A 15,120-nucleotide genomic window follows, 5' to 3' on the forward strand; every position below is an offset into this window, starting at 1 on the left:
AGAAGTACATTTTTGGATTTCCTTAGCAACAGAGATTTTGTGAACCACTTTGGCACATGGTTATAATGTATGTTATATTGTATCGTTAAGCGTGAGCCAACCATTTATCATTTAGCAACTGGGAAACGCCTCTTTTGAGAGCTCGCCCCTCTAACGCCGTTCAAAATCTACAAACTACAGAGCAACACTTTTTCCAGAGGAGCGTCCCACGATGCTCGAGGAGTTAGGAGGCGATAGATCCAAGTCTCTAGGAGTCTACATCTGTAGAAGGCGCCAAAGGAGATTTTTTTTGAAAATTCAAGATCTTTTCGGGAGGTGAAAGGTCAACAAAACTGGTTGTGGTCATAGACTTAACTTGGTGGTGTGTGTGTGTGTGTGTGTGTGTGTGTGAAATTTGATAAAGTTGTCTTTTTCCCATGCTGTGGGAAAATGTGAAAATCAACAAATTTCTCAGTTTCTAAGCCGTAGGTCCAGTGGCCATCCCATAATACTTTAAAGTTGCCTTGGATATACCCGACACGTGTGTTTTCGTTTTGTTAATGGATTTTGAAAAATTATTTTCTTTCTGACCTCTTTCGTTTTTTTGATGGTTTCTCCCGCTGTGATGTCATCATCATTGGAGGGGGGAGGGGGAGGAGGGGGTGAAATCTTTGCTCACAGATGCAGTCAGACAGAAACAGTGAGAAAAGCATCAGGTCCTTCGGTGAAGGACTTTGTGCAGAACGTCAGGAGAACATCAGTCCTGCAGGATCCAATACCGGATCAGGAAGAGCAGAACTCCATGTGGAACCGGCGTTCTGCCCCGTTGACCCTGTACTCCTGCTCTCTTCCAGGACGGCCACCCCGACATGCTGCAGGGGGCGCTAGAGGTCGGAGGTCGCGTCCTCCTGCTGGACCTGCAGAAGAACCAGTGAGTTTCCCTCCTCAGCAGGTGAAGCAGCCGCGACCTTCACTGACCTCACCTGTGTTCTCGCTCCACAGTCGCCTGCTCCCCAAACCCCCCAACGTCTTCCTCTACCTCCCCAACGGCACCGGGGTGTCGGTGCCCGCTGACCCCGTGGTGAGTCGCTGCACGCCTGCGCCCCTCCTCTTCCAGCTGTGGCTGATCATGTGTCCTCCGCAGACTCACTGCTATTACCACGGCAACGTGCGAGGTTTCCCGCAGTCCAGGGTTGCTGTGAGCACCTGTTCCGGTCTACGGTCAGTACCCCCCCACCTGACCCCTCATCAGTCCTCTTGACCTCTGACCCCGTACTGTGTCTGAATTCCCGCCCTAACCCTTAACTGCTAAAAAACTAGATAGTGGCTCTACTGTTTGTAGTGACCTGAAGTTTAAAAACATTTGGACGCCACGCTCACTGACAACGGCGGATATGACGTCATCGACTTCACAAAGTTAAAATCTCATCAGTATGAGCGTTTAACAACGATTATTTATGATCCACTGTCTTCTGAAGATGAAAACATTGATGGTTTATCAAAAAAATACATTTAAATACATGTTTTTGGCAACAATTGTTCAGACGCAATGCATTGTGGTCTATATTCACCGATCTGGTGAGCATGGATGCACTCTGGTTTTTCAGAGACTTCTGGGAAATTTCTAGGGCTCTGGATTTTAGAATTGTAGATTCAGACACACTAGAACATGGAGAACGCAATATATAGAGCACTATGTAGGGGTTAGGGTGGGAGGCTCTGATTTATTTAGTTTTTTATCAAAATACTCAGACCCTTTTAGACATTTATTTTAAAAAGTTGGTGTTTTCTCGTAAACATGTTTGTTCTTACAGCTTGTTTAGGTCATTTCCAACTACGGCGGTTAAATGTTTTTATATTTATGCTCCTAAATGACTGTTCAGCAGGTAATGCGATGTTTTTCTTGGTTCTCTTGGTGCAGAATTTGTTCAGAAGCATCCTGAGCGGTTTTGATTCTTCAGCTTCTTTTTAGCAGATAAATCAGCTGAATCCCAAACTCTGCTTCAGTTCAGGAACGTGGCATAGAAGCTGAACGAGGCCTGAAGAGCTGAAGGAAGCCGCAAACATCCAGGGTTTACGGTCCGAATCCCTCTGCTGCAGTGAAACATTATGTTGGGATGTGAAGAGAATATTTAGACCAAGATTCAGATTCTGTTTCTGACAGAAGGCCTGAACACAGCAAACGTCTTTCAGTGAACTGACTTATAGGTTCTTCTGTGATCAAACCGTGTTTGATCACAGAAGAACCTTTAAGTCACTTCATATACAGACTCTGTTGTTGCGTCTTTCAGTCAAGCCTGCAGTTTGAAGCCAGTGGGCCGAATCAGACGACGGATGCGTTCTGAGTCATCGTTTCCTACCATCTGCTGACAGCTGTGGAACCGCTGCGTTTCAGAAACCAGCCTCCTCAGTGTCAGGAGCCGACCTGGAAGCCCTCGCTCAGGTCCAGAGTTCAGGGTTTACAGGTTCTGAGCGGTTTTCAGGCTAATGACACGAGCGATTTCAATGTTCCTCTGCAGATCCAGTTGATCCCATTCATGTGGAGCAACCTGTGACCCTGAGAGATTATTGGATTCGGTGCTGTGGCTGTGAACCAAGCCGGTCACGCTTTAGATTTCAGCCTTTCTCAAACTTAGACGTCTATTTCTAGAACGAGACATAAATATGCCATAAATATGAGAAAATCGCGTCTAAATCCAAGAGTTTGGCAGAGATTCTCGGCTCAGTGGTTGTTTTTTTTACGGTTTAGAGCTTCTTGGAGATCTTTTAGACGTTTGCACACGAGGCCTCCGCCCCTCACGGGCTCAGGAGGGAGGAACCCCCTCCTCTCTGAGAGGAACCTGTGTTCCATGCGAACATCGTCTGAGGGCCGCTCCTCCAGATGAGAAAAGCCTAAAGCAGAAATCATCAAATCTGAAAGATCCTTCCAAAGGGACCAACTCTGCTGAAGGTCCACTGTTAGAAATGACGAATGAACCTATCAGAAGGTAGTTTGTGTGGACGTCCTTACGCATCACGTGTGTGTGCAGCATTGGTGCTCCAGTACTCACACCTTACCACTAGGGTGTGGTGGAAGGACGAAATCCTTACAAGTACTTCCTGATACACTTACCACACTCACAACAATGGGACGTTCCATTTTAATGGCTTCCCTTAAGGTGGCCGTACGAGCCTCGCCTTAAGATGCCGCCGCTCCTCTCTCCACGGACCGGACAGCCCAAAAACCCTCAGAACCTGTACAGAACCCCCCTTTACGTGTGCATGTGACTGATGTGAAAACATCTAACGGCGCGTTCCAGTGGCCTCTGTGTTTGGTGTTAAAAAACACAAGTCTTGTGCATCTGTTGGATGTTAAATGGAAACATTCACCTCAGTACAAACACGGCTCAAATCAAATTCACGTGCAGAAACGTTTTACTGAACTGCTTTTATCACTTAGCTTGGCTTTAGTTTCCAGAGATCTAAAAGATCAACTCTGAAGAGTGAAGTTACCATAAAGTTCCATAAACCAGTTACAGCTCTGGACGTGGAGATACAGTTCAGCCTCTGCAGATGGGAATCCTTTCCCTCAGGTCTGGAGTAAAGAACTGACAGAAGCTCCCCTAAATCCTGGTTTGATCCAGAGCTGGTTTCCTCTGATGGTCCTCATGGTTCTGCAGGTGTAAAAGTCTAGTTCAGACCAAACAACAGAACCTCCAGGGAACCTGAGAATCCACCAAAACGCTGTCAGCGTGCAGATGGAGGCGAATATCCAAACTCATCTTCTTGTGTGACTTCTCCTCCAGGGGAGTCATCGCTCTGAACTCCTCCCTGAGCTTTGAGGTGGAGCCTCAGGACCTCCGCCTGCAGGGGGACAAAGGAAAGGAGGAGGGAAGCGGAAGTGGTGCAGGAGGCGATGAAGGGGAGGTCCACCTGCTTTTCTCCACCGACCTCCTGGAGACCTCCAGCTCCAGAGTTTGTGGCGTATCTCACACTGCTGGCCCCCCCATCCACACCCCCCCACACACACGGCGGGTGAGACAGACTTCACTCAGAAACACAACATTCTTATGACCTAAAGACTGCAGAACAGAGAAGGTTAACGAGCTTTCTCTGGTTCTTTAACGTTCTACGAACATACCAGCACCAGTTCTGGTGTTCCTCAAGGTTCTGGACTTAGACCAGTGTGGTTTGTTCTGGACTTCAAAGGCTGCAAATGAGATTATTAGAGGAACTGTTGCATTATGGGAGCTCATTGGGAGGATCTTATAGATGCTCTAAAACGTAAAGCTGCGTTAACCCCAAACGTGATTTACGCGGCACGAGCGTCCAGTTTCAACGTTAAGTCACTGTGCAGAACGATCAGAGGCCCTGCGGCGCGTTTTGAGCGTCTGGTGGGGTGATCGGGGGGGGGGGTCCAGTGTGGTTGTCTGTGTGGTTTCAGGCTGCACAGCAAACAGTTATGATTTTTGACAAAATCAGAGAATCATGAACCTTTTGCTGCGCAAGTTCAAATATCTGAACTTTGGCGAAGAAAAGGCGTCGCGTCAACCAATCAAACACTCGGCTTTGGCCCGTGGCGTGATGATGTGATCAGCAGATAGTTCAAAACCAACATGGAGGAGGACCTGGTCGTCCTGTTCCTACACTTTATGATATTTTTCATATTTTATCGAGAAGAAAATAAAAAATTCCTTTAGTTTTATTGTTTTATTATTTATTATTCTTTTTATTGACAGCAGGTCGTCCAACTGGGTCACAGAGATACAGGAGTACGGCTGAAAGCGTCCGTCATTCAGACGTAGCATGATGTCATGAGAGGAGGGATTCCTGGTGTTTTAGTAGAACTCTTTAAAAAATACCTGATCTCTAAACATCATCCATGTCTGTAAATGAGAAAAACAGTCGATGCTTCCATGCAGCCATGAGGCTGCAGACTCGTGACAGTAGCTCCTCCCACACAGCGTTTAGTTTCTAAACATGTTTTTGGACAAACGTTTGGTGTGAACGCAGCTTTAGACTCTAAAATAATGTAAAAGCAGAAAATGATTCGTTCACTCGCTACGAGTAAAGAGGTGACCCCCCCCTGTGTTTGTTTGTTTGCTCCGCCTACAGACGAAGAGGGACATCCTGACTGAGACCAAGTACATTGAACTGGTGCTGGTGGCCGATCATCAGGAGGTCAGTAATTCTGAGGAAACGGGACTGAAACCACCATTGGATGTACGTCTGCCCAGAGGCCGGTTGGTTGGTTTGCTGTGATCGATCAGTTCTGGCCTCAGACACGGTTTGATAAACCGGAGGATTTTCACATGAGAAGAACTTAGGGCACAAAAAACCCGCTGCCATTTCTGACCTTGTTCTTGGCCGTTGGTTAACGTGTTTGTAAGGTTCCTCACTCTGCTCCTGAATACAGTCGCTCAGTTATCTTTGGGCTCCTTCAATTCATGGCAGCCATGAAACGCCATGACGGACGCTAGAATGAGGCCGTACGTTCAGCAGAATCTCATCATGCTCCACAGTTCCTGAATTACCAGAAGAACAACAAAACCATCATCTACCGCATGCTGGACGTGGCCAACCAGGTGGACTGGGTGAGACCTCTGATGAGCTTCAGCTGTTGGTCCAGAACCAACCAGCAGAACCAAACAGCCTCTCCTCCTCCAGTTCTACCGTCCTCTGAATGTGCGGGTGGCGCTGACCGGCCTGGAGATCTGGAGTGACCGGGATAAGATCCGGGTGGAGAAGAGCGCCACGGACACGCTCAACAACTTCCTGGATTGGAGAACGCGAGACCTGCTGCCGCGCCTTCGCCATGACAACGCCCAGCTGGTCATGTGAGCCTTCGATCGAGCAAACATTCGGGCCCGAACCCGCTGGGACGCCGGGCCATGGTTTCTCTGTGCTTCACAGGGGGGAGTCCTTTGACGGGACCACGGTGGGGATGGCGTCCCAGTCCTCCATGTGCTCCAGAGACCGCTCCGGAGGCGTCAACGTGGTGAGTCAGCAGCTCGCTATGGATCCTGAGGAGGAGCACACAACGACCCCCCCATTACAAATACATGATCAGCTGACCCCCACCCCTGGTGCCATGGAGCCTCTTCTGTCGGATCCAGACTCTGTCAGTTTCTGTGGAACATCAAAGACAGACGGGTCTAAACCTGCTCTCTACCCCCCTCCCCTCTTAGGACCACCTGGTCAGCGTTCTGGGCGTGGCCTCAACAATCGCCCATGAGCTCGGTCATAATCTGGGAATGAGACACGACACCGCTGAGCGGCGCTGCTCCTGTCAGAATGAGCCGCGCCTGGGGGGCTGCATCATGGAACCGTCTACCGGGTCAGTACCACACGGTTCCACCCAGGATCTGCAACAACAGTTTGCAGAGCCAGGCTGTCAGTTCAAACCTCAGTTCCAGAACCTGACCCCGCCCCCTCTGTGACCTCAGGTTCCTGCCCGGTCAGCAGTTCAGCAGCTGCAGCATCACAGACCTGACCCTCAGTCTGCAGCACGGCGGCGGCATGTGTCTGTTCAACGTCCCGCAGCCGGACCAGCTGCTGGGAGGACCTCGCTGTGGAAACCTGTACGTGGAGAAAGGGGAGGAGTGTGACTGCGGCCTGCTGCAGGTACCCGTCACCGTAACCTGTTCACCGGCACAACTCGTTCACCCGATCTGCTGCTGGTTCTAGGATGTCGTGATGTCCTCCTGAAACAGGAGCAGCAGAAAGGAAAATGCTGAACCACATCTGAATCTGGGATCAGCAGAAGCAAAAACTGTTTAATGCGGTTAACGCTTCTGTGCTCTGATTGGTCAGGAGTGTGAGGACCCCTGCTGCAACGCCTCCACCTGTCAGCTGGTTCCTGGAGCTCAGTGCTCCTCTGATGGTATCTGCTGCCAGAACTGTAAGGTCAGACAGAACCCCTCCCTCCTCACATTGGACCCGGGTTTCCTGTCAGTCCACACCTGAACCGAGTCCTCTCCTCCCTTCAGCTGCGACCGGCCGGATCGATGTGTCGCGGGCCGCTCGGAGACTGCGACCTGCCCGAGTTTTGCACAGGCTCCTCCCCCCACTGTCCCCCCAACGTCTTCCTCCAGAACGGCGAAGTCTGCGAGAACAGCACCTCCTACTGCTACGAAGGAGTCTGCGCCAACATGGACACGCAGTGCCAGATGCTGTGGGGGCCCAGTAAGAATTTAGACTGTTTCAGCATTTTTACTGCTTTTGTCATTTTATTTACCGAATCATGAATATTTTTTCGGAGTTATTCTAACAGGAGGGTCTCCGTTATTCTTGTCTCCAGTTGTTGTCAATTTTCTCGCTGTGAACATTTGAATGACGTTGAGCCAAAACCAGCTTTTGTTGTTGGGGTTTGATTCCTCAGATGCCACCAGTGCTCCAGCTGTTTGTTTCTCATCTGTGAACAAACAGGGGAACAAATATGGAAACTGTGGTCAGCTGGCCAACGGCTCCTACATCCCCTGTGGAAACGCGTAAGTACGCCTGGCGAAGACTCCAAAATGGCAGATCTGCGCTCAAACGGCCCCCTCTGTCCTGCCGGACCAGACATCTCATTCCCGCTGTGCTTGCTGTTGCCACAGAGACGTTCACTGCGGCAGAATCCAGTGTCAGGGCGGCAGGGAGCGCCCCCTGCTGGGCAGCAACGCGCAGATCCTCACCACTACCGTGCGCTTCAACGACAGCGACCTGACCTGCAGAGGGACCTTCTTCCACCTGGGTGACGACGTGTCCGACCCCGCCACTGTGGCCCAGGGCACAGCCTGCGGGCCCGGAAAGGTCAGACAGCGCCCTCTGCAGGCTTGGAGGAGAGCCTACGTATAAAATATTTTAGTTTACACCCCCCCTTTTATTACACATTCAATCTGTTGAGTTTAGCAGCTTCTTCAAATGACATTTTTTAACAAAAATTAGGGCTTAAAGTTTAGACTATAGACTATAGTTTAGACTTTAAATATGACTTTTAGAGCGGTTTTCTACATTTTTTTGTTTCGTCTCACAGGCTTGCTTAAACCATAAGTGTCGTGAGGTGTCCATGTTTGGCGTGGACGAATGTCGCAGGAAGTGTAACGGTCACGGGGTTAGTGAAGCATTTTTCTGTATGAACAAACATGGTTTCTTTGTTTATAACTTTAAATTAAAGCGGGTTTTTATATTGTTGGACTTTAAAAAGTTTCTTTTCTTCATGTTTTTTACAGTTCCACAGGTGTCAGACATTTGACTGGACGTCCTCTTTTTGTGTTTCAGGTGTGCAACAGTAATAAAAACTGTCACTGCGATGTGGGCTGGGCCCCTCCTGACTGCAGGTACTCGGGTCATGGCGGCAGCGTGGACAGCGGTCCCGCCAGAGCTGCTGGAGGTGCTTCCATCTTAAACTCTGCAGTTTCTCTCAGGTGGTCTTCCCTCTCTCTCAGAGTAAAAACTCCTGCTTCTGTGTTCAGGGTCGGATCCAGTCCGAGTCGCCCTGCTGGTCATCTTTTTCTTCATCCTCCCTGTGGTCCTCCTCTTCCTCGCTCTTCGCTATCCCCGTTTCCGCCGGGCGCTCTGCTGTCTGGGACCAAGCAGCCCCTTCCACAAGGCTCGGCAGCACAACCGGTAACACTCCTACTGTGTTTGTTTATGGTCATTCTGGGGACCTCAGCTGGATTACTCACCATGGTTTGGGGACCTTCTGGTTATGCAGGACCAAACTTCAGACGTCTGGATTTAAAGAGGTTTTTATGAACATCCAGACTGGTTTGGGATTTGAAAGCGGTTAAATCTAAAAACCTGGTCCTGCAGCAGAAGCAGGTTCACCTGGTGAACCCTGATGCTCTTTGACACTTCTGATTAAGTTCTCTTAAACTTTTAACTTGCTTTACCTGCTGATAATTCTGGGAAAGAGTTCTGGTTCATGGTAAGCAGCGCCACCTAGTGGAAAAATAAAGTCATAACAAGCTTCATTTAATGTTATCTTTGGGTCATGTGGCATACGCACTGACCTGGAGGGGAAACATTTGGCGATTCACACCAAACTCTGTTACAGAACAACAAAAGCTGGTCAGTTTCTCCAAGTTCTTTGATTACAAAAGGAAAATTAAAAAATAGAAATGGAAAAAACTTTCAGGTTCTTACACTAACTGCAGACTTCATATTTTCTCCAAAAAGCGAAACCTCGGGGTGTGGAAGAGCCTCCTCCTCCTCGTGGTGGTTACTAGGCTCCTCCGACACTCCATTGGGATCATCACAGAGTGGTTGTGTTCTAGCAGGAACATTATGTGGAAAAACAACTATCAGGGTAAAATGTTAAAAAATTTAGTTGAAAATTATGACTGAAAACTAACTTAACTTTTATTACATCTTTTAGAAAAAACAGCTGCAACTTGCAGCTTTTTCTGCCACAATTATCACATGGAGAAACTGTCCATCAATACAGACTATGAGTTTCTCCTTTTTTAATTTTTGGATGCTGGTGAGCCGCAGGATTTTTTTCAAGGTTAAAGTGTGCCGTGGCTCAAAAAAGGTTGAAAAACACTGATCTCGGCTGTCTGTCAGTCCTTCATTTCCTTTTAAAGTGTCTTTAAAAATGTAACAAAAATATGACCCCAAAAGGATTATATGTTCATGTTGTTGTATATATTATTTATCTGTTTTATTTTTGTTCTTCTGGTTTGATGTTCTTTTTTGTGGCTGTTCCAGTGATTTCTGCCATTCGGTGGAGAATTGGACATGATTAGTTTTGTTTCTGCTCACTAATGTGTTCAAGTGCCTGGAAATGGAAAAAAAAATCTCCTTGAATGACAAATTACCTAAACCCCTTAAAACGGGCGCAGAGAAGCAAACTCCATTGTTTGTCAAAGGAGTCTTTTTTTTTATTTCTGCACCTTTTCTGAATATTCCCTCAATAATACATCTTTAGTCTGACATTCTTATATACACAGTAATCCCCCGCCCATTCGCGGTTTAATATTCGCGCCCCGCCCATTCACGGGTGGCCGCAGATGACGTGACGTCACAAGCGTGAGGCGCAGAACAGCGCTCATTCCGCGAATTTTGAAAAACGATTTAATCTGTACTTTACTGTAAAGAATTGTTTAGGCGTTTAAGATGCCATCCAAACGCCCCGCATCATCTCCAGCTTCTGGGAATGAACCCAAACGGCAGACAAAGGTTCTGACTCTGCAGAGTCTCTGGCTCTGGGAGTTTTAAAACAGCGTCAATTATTTGCGGATTTTCGTTATTCGCGGGGGGGCGAGGAACGTAACCCCCGCAAATACGGGGGGATTACTGTATATGCTTGCTAAACATGTTACCCGTTTGGCTCACAGCGACATTAAGAAGATCTTGAAAGATTTCAACTTTAGTGTTCCAGATCTGTAGACGACCTGCAGTGACCCATGATTCTGAAGGCAAGCGACGCCCCACTTGGAATCTGACATATCGTTACAATAATTATAGCCTTTTCAAATTTGCTGAGGACTTGCTGAAAATTGGAACCTGGTTCTGTTTGACAGTTTGGACAGAACCTGGTTTGGAATGTTTCAATCTGTGACCTCAGATCTGGACCAGATCCAGATGGTTTGTTTGACAGATGCAGGACTAATCCTTAATCCAGGCGACAGGGGACACAAAAGAAAGACGCAGAAGTAACCATTAAAGGGCAGAGTTGATGCTGGTGACAATTTACTGACTTCAGGGACACCTGAAGCCTTTTGGAGCTCCTAAAGGCCTGAACAAACTAAACCTTTCTCTACCAATGATGCAGTGTTGCTGACAGTGAGATGTGGGATTTGGAGTTTGACCCCGCCCACGTCTCCAGGTACTGCTGGACCTCCCCGCTCTGTGGTCCCTGTAGAGAGCTGTGGTTGGGCCTGAGGAGGCTCATGCCTGTGGGGAAAAAGCCTCTCAGGACTTAAAGATGCAGCTGTTTGTTCTCATCCTCACGTCTGGAAGTTCTTCTCCGTTTGGGAGAAGTGAGGGTCTCTAATCCAGTTTTAGGTGCAGCTTTAAGTCCCAACCACTGAGTTTCAAATCCAGATCATCAGTGTTTTTCTTACAAAGGTGTTTGATGTAGAACTGGGCAACAGATCAGTTTCTATGCTGTAGTTTCTGTTGGGTTTTTCTGCAGTTGTTGACCTTTAACCCGGGGGAGCTTCATGTCAATGAACATGTGACTGTGCCCAGCCCTACACCAATGTGTGTGTTGTATTGTGTGAGTGCAGTGTCTGTTTTAGCTGCTGTGTTTTAAAGACTAAAATTAGGTCAAGGATCATGTCATGTGACCAAAAACCTGTTTTCTTTTCCCACTGATGTGACCTTTTCAAAAACTCCTCCAGAACTCCGGTAACAGAGCGAACCGATGGCAGGAATGGAGAGCAGGTCCGACCGCTCAGATACCACCTGAACCCGCCGCCTGACATACCTCTGACTCCGCCCCAAAAAGAGGTAACGGCCATCAATGCGTGTTACGACCAAATGTCTACTTTGAACAGAAAGCGAGGAGGATCAGTGGCAGAATGAAGGCATCGGACGCTGTTGGTTACCCAGAAACCCACTCTTCCTGCCGTCTCATTAACTCACCTCCTGCATGTCTCACTCCTCTGCTTCCTGTCTTGTATCAGGCCAATGACAGACCGGCCCCTCCTAATAAGCCCCTCCCTCCTGACCCCGCTCTAACCCCTCCATCAAAGGTAACGCCACCTGAGCAGCTGAAAACTCAGCTTTCATTTGTGTTCATGCTGTTCGGACGCCTGCATCTGAATGTCTGAGTGCTGTAGTTTGTTGTGTTGTTGTTGTGCATCATGTGTGTCAATCATGCAGCATTAAAAAAAAACTGGAGGCGGAGCTTCATGTCATTAACTTTGACAAATGTAAACTCAAATCTTTTGACCACACTTAAAAAAACTGGATTTTAATCAAATCAGTACGACAGATTTTATAAACGCTTGGAGATGTTTTCTGTTTTATCCCTAAAAAATCTGAGGGAGGGTGCAGTTCTCAATGGTTGCCAGCAGGGGAGCTGTTGTCCTACTAAAGATAAACACCAGAATTACTCAAGGATTTACAAACATGTTGATTTAAATAGTTAGGGTATCAGCCGTCCTCATTTGCTGGCATATGAAGGATCACAGAGGGTTTGATTTGTTTTAATTGTCTTAAAGTTCACGAAAGCAAAACAACACGTGTGTTTTTACAAAGAAAATGTCTTTGCAGCACAACAGAACCAAAGTATTTTAACATTTTTATCTTCTCAACAAAATCCATCAGAAACTCTGATACCAGTGATGACAGAGATAATAGTTTGTATAGTGATAATGGTGATAGTAGTGATCACAGTGATCATAGTGTGTTCAGTTCCTGCAGGCGTTCCTCAACTGTTAAACGGCGCCTTTCACCTTGATGGTCGTCACCACAACATGGCTGCTCTTCCTTCTCACTGACTGCTCTTTTTCTCACTCTTATTCATGCATCAGTCGGTTAAACCGCGACCGGCCCCCCCCAGCAAGCCTCTGCCCCCTGACCCCCCCTCCCCCAGCCACCAGGTACGGCCGTGTTTGGGTGTGGTGGTTGTAGCGGTCCTCTGGCGTAGCAGCCGGAGGGAAACGTTCAGACGTTTGTTTGAGTCTCACTGTTCTGCACAAAGCTCAGATGAAAGCTTCTTCTGTCTGCTCTGCTTCCTCCTGACCGCTGCTCCTCTTCCTCTTCTTCTGCCTCACTAACCTTCAGGGGCGGGCAAGTCGACCGGCTCCGCCCAGCAAGCCGCTCCCCCCTGACCCAGTTTCAGCTGAACAGGTATGGCGCCCTGCTGCTGAGGCCGGATCAGAGCAGATGATTGTATTGATCGATCAGATGTGTGATTGATCTGTGATGGAGGCAGAAGGAGGATGATGATGATGATGATGAACGTTTGACAGCAGCGGCTTCAGACCAGCTGATCAGCTGTTTATTGATGGATTGCCGTATTGATCTGACGGATCGTCTCTGTTCCTCTGGAATAACCTTCAGATGTTCTCGTCCCTCGCAGGTCTCTGTTCCTCTCAAACCTGTTGTGCCCCCAAAGCCCCGCCTTCCAGCCCCACCCACCAACCCCCAGCTGCCGGCCCACCCGGGCCTCCCGCCCCACCTGGGGTACGCTTCCCATGGAGCTGTGGCCCCGGCCCCGGGGCCCAGCAGGTATGGCCGAACAATGTTTCAAATAATATATAACTATGTTTACTAAAATCGTTTTTAAAGAAAAACAAAAGCACTAAACGTTTTCTCCATTTTATTGTTTTTAGCCGTTTTCTTTGGTATTTTATTTAGTTTTTGTAATTTTTCAAATGTTTCATGACACATGGGATTTTTTCACATCAAATGTTGCCGCTGTAAATCAGAGAAGTTTAAAAACATCCGTTTACATCTGAAACGCATAAGAATTTATGTTCTGCACGGTTTATGTTCTTTCCAGAATAAGAGCGTGCTCACAGCGGCGTCTTCAGCTCACGCGTGATCTGGAAGAAGCTGAAGTTCTTCTGACTTCAGTCACGACCATCGACTGTATTAGAGAGCTGGACTGAGCGACGTCATCCAATGAAAATGGTTTATCCCGTCTCCAACCGAATAAAGTCAGTTCAGTCAGTTTTTTCACGCCACCATGGATGCTGTTCCTGTTTGGACCGCCGGGGGGGAGGGGTCACTCAGTCCAGTTCTCTGATGCAGTCGATGGTCATGATCTGGGATTCTCAGGATCGACTTGGTTCCGGTTCAGCCTCGTGTTCCTGAGTCCTCAGCCGGTCAGAGAGCAGAACTTCCTGTTGTTGAGTCAAAGAGTGAATCACCGATAAACGGCCGCCGTTCCCTCGGATCAGTGACTTTTCATCCACCAGAGTGAACAAACGCCTCTGTGAATAAACCACTTTCTGTGTCCTGTGTGTTCATTCATGCTTTGTATGTTCGTTCCAAAATTAAAGCCTTTTTAAGAAACTGCGTTTCCGTGGAAACTGAGCCACTGACCTGTCTCTCTTTGCAGACGACCTCCTCTTCGTCCAAGTCGACCCCCGGCCCCTCCCAAAGCCGAGTCCCCCGTCTGACGGTGAGTGTGGACCCTTTTGGGGACTGGACGCCATGGAGACAAAGAGGAAGAGGAGGATTTTCTATGTTTTGCAGTCAGTTGTTGGATTGAATCCTTCATCAAGTCAGACTGTAAATAAACAGACTGTCAGTGCCTTGCTCAGCAGCTCCTGCGCAGAGACTGCACACATTGCTGCTTCCAGGGGCTCCAGTGCGCCCCCTGCTGACAGCCTAGTGCCTTTTTCAAGGACGCCTGAACAAAATCAAACTTGCCTACAGACGAAGCTCGGGTTCCTGTTCGGGCTGTGGCGCCCCCGATGGCGGCAGGAGAGAGAGTCCTGTGGGAGCATCTGTCAGGCAAACGCAGCGTCATCGTCCTCACAGAGCAGAGGTTTGTGGGAAGGCTTCAGCCAACCAAAAGACTTCCTGAAGGTGGGAATGTGATCAGAATCCCGTCACATTTAGCACCGCAGTCAAAAATGTGGTGGAGAGGAAGTCGAGACGTTTGGAGGAACGAGTCCAAATAAAGCCGATCTTTCAACGTTAAAACTGAAATGTTTGGTTTATTTAAAATAAAAGAAATGAAGACAAACGAGAGAAAAGGTTTCAATCAATGAGATAAAGGATCATTCACTTTGTTTGTTCTCAGACTGGGGGGGCTTTACATCCATTCTACATGCTCTTCTCCTTTCTTCAGCCAATCTGATCACAGGTGCAGACAAAGGCAGCTGTAGGTGTCCAATCCGTCCGGGCAGCATTACCGTTCTTTGAAGACGTTAAAACCGCAGTAAACAACAAACATTACCTCTTCAAATGTCACGGTTAGGATTAGGTTCATGTTAGTGACGTGAGACCTGTGGATATGAGGTCCTGAAACGCCGTTTGTTTATATTCTACCCTGGAAAAAATTCAATGTCCAAACAGTAGTCCCCCCCCCAGCCCTGTCCCACCGGGACACTCGCCCCCCACGGTTGGAGAACCACTGGGCTGAATTGAAGGGAACTTTTCCCATGTCTGAACATTCAGCTCTGGATGGTAGATTGAACATGTTTGAGATGTTTGCAGTAGATAAGCGACGGCGGCGCTCAGACTTTCACTTCCTATCAGCTTCATGGCTCA

General features: G+C 48.0%; 1 protein-coding gene across 7 annotated transcripts in view; it reads left to right on the top strand.

The window, feature by feature from the left end:
* adam15 (ADAM metallopeptidase domain 15) overlaps positions 1–14,550 on the top strand; it is a 22,960-nt gene extending 8,410 nt beyond the window's left edge. For 2 of the 7 annotated variants that reach the window (XM_023964487.2, XM_023964486.2), the window contains 23 exons: positions 834–910; positions 982–1,060; positions 1,124–1,200; positions 3,765–3,993; positions 5,074–5,139; positions 5,481–5,552; positions 5,626–5,795; positions 5,872–5,956; positions 6,147–6,295; positions 6,405–6,582; positions 6,772–6,864; positions 6,948–7,143; positions 7,340–7,448; positions 7,557–7,752; positions 7,976–8,053; positions 8,221–8,332; positions 8,415–8,568; positions 11,289–11,397; positions 11,574–11,642; positions 12,426–12,494; positions 12,679–12,744; positions 12,977–13,125; positions 13,961–14,550. In XM_023964487.2, the coding sequence (XP_023820255.1) occupies positions 834–910; positions 982–1,060; positions 1,124–1,200; positions 3,765–3,993; positions 5,074–5,139; positions 5,481–5,552; positions 5,626–5,795; positions 5,872–5,956; positions 6,147–6,295; positions 6,405–6,582; positions 6,772–6,864; positions 6,948–7,143; positions 7,340–7,448; positions 7,557–7,752; positions 7,976–8,053; positions 8,221–8,332; positions 8,415–8,568; positions 11,289–11,397; positions 11,574–11,642; positions 12,426–12,494; positions 12,679–12,744; positions 12,977–13,125; positions 13,961–14,021 (2,643 nt within the window). In that variant the 3' untranslated portion in view covers positions 14,022–14,550. The remainder of the gene's footprint in view (positions 1–833; positions 911–981; positions 1,061–1,123; positions 1,201–3,764; positions 3,994–5,073; positions 5,140–5,480; positions 5,553–5,625; positions 5,796–5,871; positions 5,957–6,146; positions 6,296–6,404; positions 6,583–6,771; positions 6,865–6,947; positions 7,144–7,339; positions 7,449–7,556; positions 7,753–7,975; positions 8,054–8,220; positions 8,333–8,414; positions 8,569–11,288; positions 11,398–11,573; positions 11,643–12,425; positions 12,495–12,678; positions 12,745–12,976; positions 13,126–13,960) is intronic. The other 5 variants (XM_078933661.1, XM_078933662.1, XM_078933663.1 and 2 more) reach the window with 5 other exon arrangements.
* Positions 14,551–15,120: the final 570 nt, after the last annotated feature.

This window comes from Oryzias latipes, chromosome 16, assembly GCF_053564925.1.
Source record: "Oryzias latipes strain Hd-rR chromosome 16, Olatipes_Hd-rR_3.1".
NCBI classification, from domain to species: domain Eukaryota; kingdom Metazoa; phylum Chordata; class Actinopteri; order Beloniformes; family Adrianichthyidae; genus Oryzias; species Oryzias latipes.